The sequence below is a fragment of the Prionailurus bengalensis genome, chromosome D3, assembly GCF_016509475.1.
Source record: "Prionailurus bengalensis isolate Pbe53 chromosome D3, Fcat_Pben_1.1_paternal_pri, whole genome shotgun sequence".
In the NCBI taxonomy this organism is placed as follows: domain Eukaryota; kingdom Metazoa; phylum Chordata; class Mammalia; order Carnivora; family Felidae; genus Prionailurus; species Prionailurus bengalensis.
The window spans coordinates 68589939-68603389 of NC_057356.1; the positions used below are offsets into that span (position 1 = coordinate 68589939).

At 49.4% G+C, this 13451-nt stretch overlaps 1 protein-coding gene across 8 annotated transcripts in view; it reads left to right on the plus strand.

Annotated features, from left to right (window-relative positions):
* Positions 1-13451, plus strand: part of CTIF (cap binding complex dependent translation initiation factor) — a 296988-nt gene that overhangs the window by 250808 nt on the left and 32729 nt on the right. For 6 of the 8 annotated variants that reach the window (XM_043558766.1, XM_043558768.1, XM_043558769.1 and 3 more), the window contains one exon: positions 5841-5996. The exons of the other annotated variants lie outside the window; for them this stretch is intronic. In XM_043558766.1, coding sequence (XP_043414701.1) covers positions 5841-5996 — 156 coding nt within the window. The remainder of the gene's footprint in view (positions 1-5840; positions 5997-13451) is intronic. 8 annotated transcript variants of the gene reach the window in all.

The following is a 13451-nucleotide window of genomic DNA, read 5'->3' on the forward strand; positions in this document are numbered from 1 at the left end:
ACCCAAGTAATTGGCTGTTCTTTTATCGCTCTTAATTCTTGGCCCAAATAGAATTTCTGTGCTTGGAAATTTGTAGTGAATCACAACTTACATGAGGCTAGTTTCCCTTTAGTCTTATTAATTACATTATTGAAACCATCTAAGTGATTGAATTTTGTCCATTAGCCGTGGAATACTAGTGGTTTCGTTTCCAAATACTGTTCTTCTTTTTTTCTTATGTTTCAAGAGATTTTGTTTTATATATTTGAGTCGATGCTATGTAGTATATAATCTTTCTTGTTATCTATTATGAATGTAATTATACATATATATATATATAACCTTTTTTATTTCACTTAACTATTGTTATCTTGAAAACTACTTTGATTTTACTAGTGTTTTCATTTTATTTTCCCACCATTATTTTTACCCATCCATTTATTTTATATATCCTGTTTTCAGTGTGGCCAATGGTTACTAGTGTTTACTTTTAATATTTGCAAAGTCATAGTTTAACTTCTATTTCTATGTTTACCGTACTTAAGGAAAACACAATAGCTTGTGAATCCTTCTGGTCTAAATTATGAAATGTGTATGCCTTACAGTCTTCTGTTCCTTTCTACCAGTATTTATCAGTCTTCAGTAATTTAATCTTAGATTATTAAATCACTACTACTATAAGATTCTTATTCAGATTTCATTTAAAGATTAAATAGCTTCTCTTTCACTGTTTCCGGCTTTTGATTCTATCTTACAACCAAAGTTATAATTACTTATTTTAACTTCATCAGTCTGTCTCCCTCGTTTCAGTTTTCACTTCTGGTCCTGCCTGCTATGCTCTGATTTCCTCAAGCTGAGTCTAAATTTTGTTGGCCGGGCATGCTCTTAAGAAAGCTTTTGCATTTTTAAATTATTTTTCACTGCGGCAACAGAAAACACCACATAAGTAAAATTGACCATCTCGACCGGTTCTATGTGTGCAATTCCATCACGTTAGCTATGGTCACATTGTTGTGCAACCAGTCTCCACAACTTTTTCATCTTACGGAACTGGAACTCTAACCCATCAAGCAATTCTCCGGTCCCCTCTCTCCCCAGCCACCAGCAACCACCATTCTGTTTTCTGTTTCTGTGATTTCGACTTCTCCAGTTACCTGTGGAGGAGGAATCATACGGTATTTGTCATTTTGTGGCTTGCATATTTCAGTTAGCATAATGTCCTCCAGGTTCACCTGTGTTGTAGCACGTGTCAGAATTTCCTTCCTTATTAAGCATGTAGGTAGGACTTTGAAGAACATTCACTTAGGTAAGATGCGTTTCTCCTGCTTTTGCTCGGCGCTCTGTGTGTTCTTTTCCCCCTCAAACAAACGAAGATGTTGCCTCGGTGTCTCTGAGTTTTAACATCAAATACAGAAGTGTAAGGCCAACCACATTTTTGTTCCTTTGTAAGAAACCTAAGGCTGTTCCCTGCCCCCCCCCACCGCGCCCCGATCAAAGCTGTTTTTAGAATTTTTCTTTTTCTTGAAATTAAAAAAGAAAATTCTCCTGCTAAGTATCAATGGTGGGGCTCCGGAACGCCATGGCGCCCCTTCCACCGGAAGAGTGTATTCTTTGACTTCTGGTTTTCAACTCAAAGTGTTTCGCTCTGCTCTCTGCATCCCATCTATTCTGGGATCCTTTTTGAAAACCTCTGTAATTCATAGGTCAGACATCCGTCCACTCAGTCTTCTCCTTTTTCATTTCCTTTTCATCCATCTTCAGCTTTCTAGTTATTTTCCAAGTTTGTCTTATGTACGACTTTTTCTGCAGAACCCATCCCGTCCTTTGTTGCCTTCGGCTCACGTCCCCAGGTTGCCACTGTGTTCCTCATTCCCATTCGGTTCCCCACCGAACGCCGGCTCCCATCTTAACACTTCCTCTCTGCTTGGGGCTTTTAGCGAGTCGTGGTCCCTACTTGTGAACGCCCCTCCACCTGTCACAGAACCCATGCTATTGCCCTTCGGGACCTAAAAGCCCACCATGTTTTGGACTTGAATTTTTAACTTTATTTATTCTTGGCACCTTGTTTTCATTTTCAAAGCCATGCATTACCATTAGGCCTTCAGGGTGGCAAGCCCCTGTTCTGCGGTGCAGGCTTTTCCCATAGAGGGCAGATTGCTTTTCTCTTCCCTTACCCTTGAATGACAGAGGCTCAGTTTGGTTCTGGGGTTAGCCGTATGGATCATCCTTGGGATTCTCGATGTCTGCTGTGGCAGCGGTCGAGTCTTCCTCTCTGTGGGTGGTTTCATGTGCACACCCCAAGTGTGATTTCCAGTATTTAGCAGGTGTTCAGATTCCTAGTGCATTTTGCCAGCCCCAAACAGAGTCCTCTCTTGGGGCCACTGATTACCAGGAGGAAACTGAGTCAAGCTGTAGTTCTTTGATCAGATGTGATCGGTTTTTTAAACTCTGGCTTCTGGTATGCACAGCCCCCAAGCCTTTTCCTGACTGAGAGCGCTTTGCCTGATAGTATCGCGCCTCTGAGGACACAGGGTGCCTTCGGCCCCTGAATCCCTAGTGACCAGGGCAAGAGCAGTGCTGGTAGGAGCTGCCCTGGTGCGCGGGACGGGGTGCGAAAGCAGCCACAGACTGCCTACCAGCCAGGGGCCGACGGGGAAGGGCTGAAGGCCAAGCTGCCTGCCCATCTACCCCTTGACTTTGGTGTTCTGGGAGGAGGCTAAGCTGCTCTGGGCAACAAGAGCTTCTTCATGACAGCACTTTAGTTAGTGGCGTCAACCTCCCGAGTCTGGTGAGGAGTCTGTTGGTGAACTGTTATCTTCCTTCTCAGTGTTGTCGTGGGGATTTCTTCTTCTATGTCCACCTGCACAGGCATTTTTCTGGGAGATGGGGAAAGGATAACTCAGGCACTGAGAGAGGGCCCCGACTTGACTCCCAGGTCGGCACTTTATAAAGGCCGGGAGTTGTGGTTCTCAGCCACGGTTGCACAACGGAATCACCTGGAGGCTTTCACGGATTACCAGGGTCCTGGCCCCACCATGGCCAACGACACAAACCTCTCTGCAGCGGAGCCCAAACATCTGTAGCTTCCAGGTTCCTCCAGGTGACTCCAGCGTGCAACCAAGGCTGAGAGCCTTCAGGCCAGGATTTCGAGAGCAATGGTAGGGCGGAGGTTCTTACTCAGATTCCAATGCTAAGTGACCTCCATCCAGTCTTTTAACCTCTTTGAGCCTTAGTCTCTCCCATTCGAACATTGAAACACTAATGTCTGCCTCTGCTCTGACCACACAAGGATATAGTGGGACAAACACAGGCTAATGAGAATGAAATGACCTAAAGATTCATGACTTCTAGGACAGCAGTCCAGGGCCCTTTATAGGCCTAGGGTGGTGGGCAAAGTCATGTATTCATTCACAGGTACCTAAAACACCACCAGGCCGCCCCTCTGGGCTCCCTGCTCTCAGTGCAGGGCCCACTTCGGATCCTCTGTCCCCGTCTCTCTCTCTCCCTCTCTCTCTCTGCCCTTCCCCACTTGCACTCTCTCTCCCTCTCTCTCTCTCAAAAATATACAAACATTTACGGACATGTGGGTAGCTCAGTCAATTAAGCGTCCAACTTCAGCTCAGGTCATGATCTCATCGTTTGTGCGTTCGAGCCCCGCGTGGGGCTCTGTGCCGACAACTCGGAGCCTGGAGCCTGCTTCAGACTTTATCTCCCTCTCTCTCTGCCCCTCCCCCTCTGTCTCTCCCTCTCTCTCTCTCTCTCTCTCAAAAATAAACACTGAAAACTTTTAAAATAAAAATTAAAAGGAAGAGGAAGAAAAGCTTGTCCAGAGCGGGCAGATCTGGGTTCAAATCCCAGCTCTGCCATGGGCAAACTTCTCTAACCTCCGTTTCACCATCTATAAAATGGGGCAATAATAGGACCTACCTCATGGGATCATTGTGATGATCGAATATGAACAGGGTACTTGACTCAGTGTCTGGTGCACGGGCAATGGCTGCTGTTGCTATTGTTTGAAACACACACACGCTTTAAACTGATCAAACTGTGAAATTATAAGCCGTGACCCAGGCTCATCAGAAGCAGAAACCGGAGTGACGTCTCTTGGAGATCTTCTCACCCAGCCCGAATTTGCCAGCCAAGGAGGCTGCGGCCCCGTCTGCCCTTTTAGGTTTCTAGATGGCACTTCCGTCACGCACAAGGCGCAGACGTGAACCACGTCTTCTGTGAGATTCTGGCAGCCAGGAGAATGTGCGGCCGAAATGAGCAAGGGGGCGGGTACTGGGCGGTGGGAACAGCCTGCCGCCCGTTCTACAGCGTGTGTCGTCCCGTGTCCGTTCCTCTTGGTGGCACAGTCACCCAGATCCAGAATCTTGGTATCACCTTTGAGTCTTCCTTTTCCATCAGCCCTGCAATCCATCGCTTTGTGACTCCTTATCTTGACAATGTGCCAATCCTGTATCAGACAGCTATTGTGGCTCGACAGACACCCACAGAAATCCTAACGGCACACCTTACTGTCTTGTCTTATGTGCCTCCAAGTTGGCTGGGGGTCACCTGATCTCGTCTAGACTTGGGTGGGGCCCTGCTTCGCGGGTCTCTCATCTTCCCTTTGGGACCATCAGACCGGCCCCCGGATGGCCTTCCCATGACAATGAGAGAAGCATGGGAGAGTAAACATCAGGCCATTTAAGGCCTGGGATCAGAACCGGCGCCCTGTCACTTCTGCTTATCCTGTTGGCCAAAGCAAGTCATATGGCCGAACCCAAAGACAAGGGGCAGGGGAGATATATTTCTGAATATAATCTAACCTACCACAGAGGCTCGTCTCACAAATGCCAGGGAGTGCAGGTTTCATGCAGCCTGCGCTTTTGCGGTGGCCTCCGTCTGGTCTCCATATCCATGCCATATTAACCTTGTAAGGAGCATAGATATGACCGTGGCCTTTCGTGACGCACACACCCCAAAACCTCCTCTGCCAACCGTCACACAGAATGCAGCTCCTTGGCTGGTTTCAATTGTCCGTACTCTAGCCCCACCCTCTTTCTCAGGCCTGCCTCCTGTTTTGTCCTCTCTATGCCACCCATGCCGGACCCAGGCTGGGTTATACCTCCCTGTTTCCCAAACACCCATGTTACCCCCCCTACATCGTTTTTCTCCCCACCAGACGCACCCCACCCCTGTCGGAATCCTAGCTTTTTCGTGGCCTTGATTTCCAACTGGAAGTGATAACTTCTGCCTCGGAGCTCCCAAAGACCTTTCATCTAGAATGACGCCCCTGTCCCCAGTGGCTTTAATACCTTAATTCTTGTATCACAGTTATGAGTGAACATGTCATTTCCTAGTCCTTAAAACGGAGCCTGGCACACAATGGGGCGATACTGTTTTTAAGGAAGATAAATGAATGCCTCTAATCTTGCTACTTACCCTAGGCAGGCAGGGGCTGTAGCTGTCTCTAGCCCAGTGCCGGAGCCCTGACGGGCCTCAGTCACTAATGGCTGACGTGCAGGACAATATTCTGGTTACCCTCCCTCAGGTGGCAGGCATGCTTTGGAGGTTAACCAGAGGGGGTGGAATGGGCGAGGCGATGACTCTGGGAGAGGTGTCATCTCGCCTTCATCTCACTCCCCCACCTCGCCATTGGGGTCAGCGAGGCAAGGCTGACGGGCCCCCGATCTGGAAACTGAGGAAGAGGCGCTGTGGACGCGGGTCGGGGTGGCTCTGGAGTCCCCAGCAGTCACCCTCCAGCCACTGAAAGCATGGGGTTGACCAGTTGCCTCGGACTAGCCCTTAGCCGGTAGGCGCTACGGCTGAGCGGGTTGACCTTGGCCAGGCTGACCCGGTCTCTTGTGCCTCCGCAGAAGGACTTCACGGTGCGGGAGGAGCTGCAGCAGCAAGACGTGGAGCGCTGGCTTGGCTTCATCACCTTCCTGTGCGAGGTGTTCGGCACCATGCGCAGCAGCACGGGCGAGCCCTTCCGCGTGCTCGTCTGCCCCATCTACACCTGCCTCAGGGAGGTAAGCGACCGGCGCCGACAACGTCACCTTGGAATGTCTGTAAGCAAAACCCGGATGCCCGGGGAAAGCTACGGGGCCGGTACCACTTACCGCGCGATCAATCGCTTGGTAAAGAGAAACGTAAGTCCCCGGGCTTCTGTTTACGAAAGCCAGGCTGTAATTTACTCGGTTTGTATAAAGGGCAAGAGCCGTCCAAAGGGAAGTATTGTTAACTCAGACCTCACAATCTAGAACGCTGCCTGCAGGGAGGAGGCCTCCAGGAAGTATGAACTGAATGAGTAGATCTTTGGTCTGGATTGGTTTGCCGTTGAATTATTTGCTTCTAAATTTCACCTAAAAAAAAGAAACAAGAATTGCCGAGAAGCTTTTGAGAAGCAAGAGGTCAGGGGTGGCCTTGCCCCACCAGGTACCAGTCAGGGGCGGCCTGCCCTACCACTGCAGAAGGTCACCCTGGTTACGCCCGGGGGCCAGAATTGGAAGGGACAAACACAGAAGCCGGGAGCGCCTTACGGGGCCGTTGGTGTTGTCTGGTGACAGGGTGGTGGCTCGGAACCCAGCCGTGACGGTGTGGAGGGGGACTGTATTCCAGTTATGTTTTTGAGTTGGAACCGACGGGACCTGCTGACGTGAGATTTCGGGGAAAGGAGGAAGGGGCGTGGGCTCCCGGTTCATCGGCCTGGTGGCGCCATTTTCTGGGATGGGAAGGCCTGGAAGAAAAACACAGTGGGGATGAAAACCAAGAGTCGTTTTCTTCTGTTTGGGTGACCTCGTAGTCACCAGGGAGCTGTCCCGCGGTTGCTCAGATAGAAGTGTCTGGAGATCAGGAAGCCATCGGGATCCCTGGGGACATGGACTTGAGCGTCGTGTAAAGTGACAGTGTGCACCTGGTGCTCCAGGCGGGGGACCAGATGGGGTGACCCACGGAGTGGGGGTAGATGGAGGAGTGGCCAGGAGGTGGGAAGGCCAGCCAGGAGGGCGCGGGTCAGAGGAGGCTCCAGGAGGGCTGAGAATCATCCCACTGGGAGCTGGTGCCAACTCGTCACATGTGCTGCCCCCTCCCACTCCCAGCAGCGGCCCTGGGACCTAGGGAGGAGCAGCCTCGGGAGCGGCGGAGGGGGGTCAATCCGACCAGCCAGAGAAGCGGCCGGGGTTTAGCAACAAGGAGGTCGGGGGCCCGTGGTGTCAGTGGGGCGAGCACGGACACCACGTGAGGCCACGCTGCGGAGTCAGTGGAGGTGAGGACGTGCGTGCGGACAAGTCTTTGGAGAAGTTTCTGTGAAAGGCAACAGGGAAAGAGGAACCTGTCACCTACAGGGGAGGGGTGGCGTCAAGGGACATTTTTTGTGTTTTTGAAAGGAAGAAGATAATAGAGCAGTGTAAGAGAAGGGAAGGGGTATTTGTGAATGTCTTGGAAGCATCCACTTCTAGGGAGCAGGGTGCTCGCCCCAGGCGGTGCAGATGCTGGCTAGAGCAGAGCACGCGGACCTCTCCCGGGCACCTTGGAAACCCGTCAGTCTCGTAGCCAGACATACTTCTTAACGAACGCGCCTGGTTTCAGAGTTCTTTCTCAGAATCAGAAAACGGCCTCTTCCAACCGTGTGTCGTTCTCAAAGCATCGCAAACTTGAACGCAGCACCACGAGAGGCCATAGCTTTGCATTTGCCATCCCTCGGGGGTGGCTGGAAGGCGGCCCTCTTGGAAGCAGGATGGCCTCTTGGGGTCCTCCCACCCCTGCCTGAGTTGCCCTGTGCCCCTGGCAGCCCAGCTCCAGGCAGGGAGCAGTGCTGTTCGAGGGCAGTGACCTGGATTGCCCCGACACGTTCCCTCTGCGTGATCTGGGCACCTCCTGGTGTTGCCATCACCTGCTTCCCCGAGCAGCAGGAGGCAGGGCTACAGCCGAGCGCCGGCCCTGGCTGCCAGGACGCTTCTAACACCGCCTGAGGTAGCGCGAACTTTCGGGTGTGAGATCCGGAAGGTGCCAGGAGATGTGCGCAGAAACCGAAGAGCTTCCCCTAATGCACGCTTGTTGGGTACATGAAACCTTTCAGGACAGTGTCACAAACCCAAAGGTGCCTGCCACGCTCACGGTAAACTTGAAGAGTAAATAGTTCATCTGTGGCTTTCACCGTTTTGTGAAAAGAAGAAACCGGAGCCCCGTGCTCCAAGCTGTCTGCTCGGGGCCCACGGTGAGGTGGTTCAAGAGCACCAGGCCGGGGCTCAAATCCTGCCTCTGCCGCTTTTCGGCCGTTCCATCTCAGGAGAGAGCTCACCTTCCCTGAGCCTTGGCTCCTGACCTGTAGAGCGGGATCATGCTGCTGGCCCTGAAGGGGTTTAGGGAGAAAGACACGGTGTGGAGTGGGTGCTAAGAGCACCAGGACAAGTAGGTCAGGGTGTGGAAGGAAATGCCCAAGGGACTTGTTCTTAGGCACGGTGGCTTTCAGAGAGCTGGGTGTCCTCCAGGCTGACTTAGGACTGGGCACATGCCCAATCTTAAAGGGACACAGAGGCTGAGAGCCCTGCCCAGAGGGACACAGAACCAGTCAATGCCAGAGCTGGCCTGGAGCTTCTCACCAACCAATCTAGGGCTCTTTCCAATAAATAGAGAACTTAGCTTCCCTAAAACAGGGCCTTAAGAAAAGATGGGGGCATGAAGGGGGGCCCTGTGCCTTTGCCAGCTCCCTGGAGATAGACACTTGAATTCGCAGAATCTGTTGCTGCCTCCCCTACCTTATCTGTCACACACACACACTCATACCTAGGCCTGACTGACCTTCCCAAAGCAGGTTGGGCCAGCTCTAAGAAGTTTCTAGAAGCCAAAGCCACTGCTGCTGCCTCTCTCTCCATGGAAGAGCTTAGGGTATTCCCCTGAGGCCATGCAGATGGCCGACCCCAAATCTACTGGGCCCACCCCTACCCTGGGTCCTCCCAATTCCCAGAACCACCCCAGGCCCACATTGCCGGCTGCCCACTAGACACATCCAGGTCATGCCTCAAGCCCCTCCAACAAGATGTGGCCAGAGCTCTTCCCCAGGGCCTTCCTGCACAGTCCAGGTCCTGGTGTGGGCCCAGACCCTTACTTCCTGCCCCCTCGCAGCCAGGCAGCAGCCCCAGAACTCACCCGGTTGCCTTTTCTTACAGTCATGGGCCACCCATTGTCTCCCCTGCTTCTGCACACCTCCGTGGCTTCTCCTCCTCCCCTTTCCTCTAGCTTCTGAATAAAACACAGACCCGTGGGCCATCTTGGTGTGAAAAGTCTCATTTAGCCCAAACCTAAGAGGAAGAAAATCATCACAGCCCTACCACAACCTTGGGGGTCCTCAGCTCACAGAGGCCACCTTCGCTGGACCCGGGGCTCACTGACCCCCAGGCCCCTTTAAGATTGAGTGTGCGCTTGGCCCCAAAGCCCCTTCAGACTGGAGGCCACCGAGGGCTCTGAGAGGCACCCTGCCCTGGAGGGAGTCCCTGGGCCTTTCCTTGCACACTCTGACCTAGTTGAATTAACTGTTCTCTCAGTTACTCAAGCTTGAGACCTTGGACTCCATCCCTGGAGTCTCTCTCTTCGTGGCCATAACACCTTTTCCCAGGCCCAGCCCAAGTCCCGTCTTCTGGGAAGTCCCCACCCCCACCCCCAGCAGAGCTGGGGACAGGGACAGCTCCCAAGAACGAGGCATTGCACTCCATCCTTGAGGCTCCAGCCTTTCCTTGGTGCCTTAGTTAGTCTTTTAGTATTGGGTAATTTAGTATTTAATTTATTTAGCAATTTAGTATTAGTCATGATAACAGCACAGTGAAAGGCATTGGTCCCAAGCACATGATGCATTCTTTTCTCTTTTAACTCTGAAGATTATCATCCCCGGTTGCTAGAGAACAGAGAGGTCAGGCAGCTTGCTCCGGGCCCCACAGCAGAGTCTGCTTCGGAATCCAGGCCTGACTGCTGGAGTCTCTCTCTGCTCTTGACATTCTGCTCCTGCCTCATGAAGCACCTTTCTCTTTCCTCGGTCCCTAGCCCAGCGCCTGCTACACAGCGGAAGCCAAATAGGCCATCGTGGAATTGATTCCGCTTTTGCCATAAATAACGTGCGCCGATCAGATCTCTCTTTGAGGGATGGAGAAGAATCATGTTCAGTGAGCACTTTTCATTGTCTAAGTGCAAATGGCTGTGCCAAGGTGGTTTTCAAAGTGATTGAAAAGTATAATTGGTGCCTGGAAGGTGCAGGAACCTCCTTGCCCTCCTGTTTACTGCTCACGTTTGCTTCGTGAGCTCTTTTTTTATTTGTTTTTTAACATTTTTTTTAAAGTAATCTCTACACCCAGCGTGGGGCTCACACTTAAAACCCCAAGATCAAGAGTCACATGCTCTACCGACTGAGCCGGCCAGGTGCCCCTCTTTTTTAAATGTTTTTAATGTTAATGAAATGGTATTGTCATAAGAACACTTAATATGTAGCCTACCCTCTGAACAGATTCTCGAGTATACATTACAGTTATTGTTAACCTCTAGGTACAATGCCACGCAGCAGATCTCTAGAATCTATCCGTCTGGCATAACAGAAATTTCGTGCGTGGTGATTAGCTGCTCACACTCCCTTCTGCTCCCAGCCTCTGGCTTCCACCGTTCTATTCTTTGCTTCTACAAGTTTGACTATTTTAAATACCCTGTGCAAGTAGAAATATGCAGTATTTGTCCTTTTGTGACTGGCTTGTTTCACTTAGCATAATGTCTTCCGGGTTCATCCAGGCTGTCCCATACTGCCGAATTTCCTTCTTTTATAAAGTGGAATAGTACAGTGGACTCTTGAACAACGTGGGTTTGGACGCTGGGGGTCCACTTACATCCAGAGTTTTTACAGTACAGCTCTGTACATGTATTTTCTCTTTCTTAGGATTTTCTTAGTAATAGTTTCTCTCTTCCGGCTTACTTTATCGTACGAATACAGTGTATAATGCCTATAACATACAAAATATGCATTAATTGACTGTTTAGGTTATCGTAAGGCTTCTGGTCGACAGTAGTCTATTAGTTAAGTTTGGGGGTGTCAAAAATTATATGTGGATTTTCGATTGCACAGGGGGTTAGTGCCACTAACCCCTGCGTTCAAGGCTCAACTGTATTCCATTGTATGGGTATACCACATTCTTAAATCTGCTCATCTGTTAATGGACATGTAGGTCGTTCCGACATCTTGGCTACCGCAGTGAGCACAGGAGTGCGAATGTCTCTTCGAGATCTTGATTTCAGTTCTTTTAGATCAATACTCAGAGTGGGATTGCGGATAATATGGTCGTTCTATTTTTAGCTTCTTGTTTAACTGTCTTTCAGAATAGCTATTTCTCTAACACTTGTCTTTTTTTTTTAATAGTAATAATAGCCCTCCTCACTGATGTGAAGCAGTGTTGATTTGCATTTCCCTGCTAATTAGTGACATTGAGCACCTTTTCATATGCCTGTTGGCCATTTGTATGTCTTCTTTGGAAAAATGTCCATTCAAGCTCATTTTTTTCAATCCAGGTATTATATATTATATATTTTGAAAATTAACCCATTCAGATATGTGGTTTGCAAATATTTTCTCCTATTCTGTAAGTTGCTTTTCACTGTTGTGTGTGTGGTGTGTGTGTGTGTGTGCGTGCGTGCGTTTCTGCGCAGAAACTTTTTCATTTGATGTAGTTCCAGTTGTCTGTTTTTGCTTTTGTGCTTCTAATGTCCTATCCATGAAATCACTGCCAAGACCAATGTCATGAAGCTTTTCCCCTATGGTTTCTTTGACAAGTTACAGTTTCAGGTCTGAAGTTTTAATACATTTGAAGTTATTTTTGTGTGTGTGTGGTATAAGAGTCCAATTTCATTCTTTGGCATGTGGATATCCAGTTTTCCCAGCACCATTTGTTGAAGAGACTATCCTTTCCCCATTGTGTGTTCCTGGTACTTTGCGGAAGGTCAGTCGACCACATATGCATGGATTTATTTCTGGACTCTCAGTTCTGCCCCATTGGTCTATACGTATGTTTTAATTACCATAGCTTTGGAACATATTCTGAAATTTGGATGTGTAGTGCTTCCTGACACGTTCGTTTTCAAACTGTATCAAGACTGTTTTGGCTATGTGAATCTTTTGTGGTTCTATATGAATTGTAGAATTGTCTGTTCTATTACTTTAAAAAAGGCGACTGTGATTTTGACAGGGATTGTATTGAATATGTAGGTCACTTTGGGTGGTCTGGACATTTTAACAATATTACATCTTCCACGCCAAGATCAGGAACAAGACAAGGGTGTCCACTCTTAACGCTCCTGCTTAACATAGTATTAGAAGTCCTAGCCACAGCAACTAGGCAAGAAAAAAGAAATAGACAGCATCCAAATTGAAAAGAAGAAGCAAAATTGTCTCCATGTGCAGATAGCACGATCTTGTATATAGAAAAACCTAAAGATTCTAAAAAAAAAAAAAAAAAAGAAGAAGAAGAAAGAAAGAAAAAAGAAAACCCTAAAGACTCTACCAAAAAATTTAAAAAAGGTTAACACTAATAAATGAACTCAGTAAAGTTGCCAGGCACAAAATCAATATACAAAAATCAACTGCATTTCTCGACACTATGATAACAAACTACCTGAAAAGGAAATGAGGAAAACAGTTCAGTTTACAGTAGCATGAGAAAGAGTAACATACTTGGGAATAAACTTAACTAAGGAAGTGAAAGACTTACCCACTGAAAACTGAAAAATGTTAATGAATGAAATCAAAGAAGGCCCAAAGAAACGGTAAGGCATCCCTCAAGCTGTTTTCCAGGAGCGTTCTAAGGACCCCTTCATCCTGCTGAGGCCCTCAGCCAAACTGTGACTGCCAGGGCCCCACACAGGAGGGTATAATTAGTGTTTGTGGCCTGAGCTAAGGGTGTCGTCATCTCCCATCTCAGCTGGAGCCAACGTGCCAACCATTTAATTGGTTGGGGGCGGGGGGGGGGGGCAGGGAGGGTCCTCTCCTCACACCTTTTTCCTGACCCTACAACACTCTTGGCTCGCTCCACTCTGCTGTCGCCTCTATGACCCAATGGTGATCTTGTCAAACTGTTCCAAGATACCATTGAAGGCTTCTCCCTGGGCACCTTGCTTCAAAAGCTTCATCAAAAATTCCTCTGGCAGGGAATGCTGGGGTGGCTTTTAACCCCTTACTTCTGTTTCCTTTGAGCAAACTTTCCCCATGTACTAGGGGCCTGCTTCTGCCCACTCCCTCTTGGCCTTTCTGTCTCCATTCCGATCCCCCAGCCCGTCTCTACCCGTGACTCCCAGCCTCCTGCGCTCTTCTGAGTCTGGCAGCCATAGCCAGAGGTCAGGAGTGGAGGAAAGGAGAAAGGGAGGGGGTTGCCCTGTGCCAGGAATCTCTCATCCCTCTGCACCTCCCTCTGACCCCCTCCCTATGGTTGGCTCCCTTGCTCTCCTTCCCTCCAGGCCCCAGA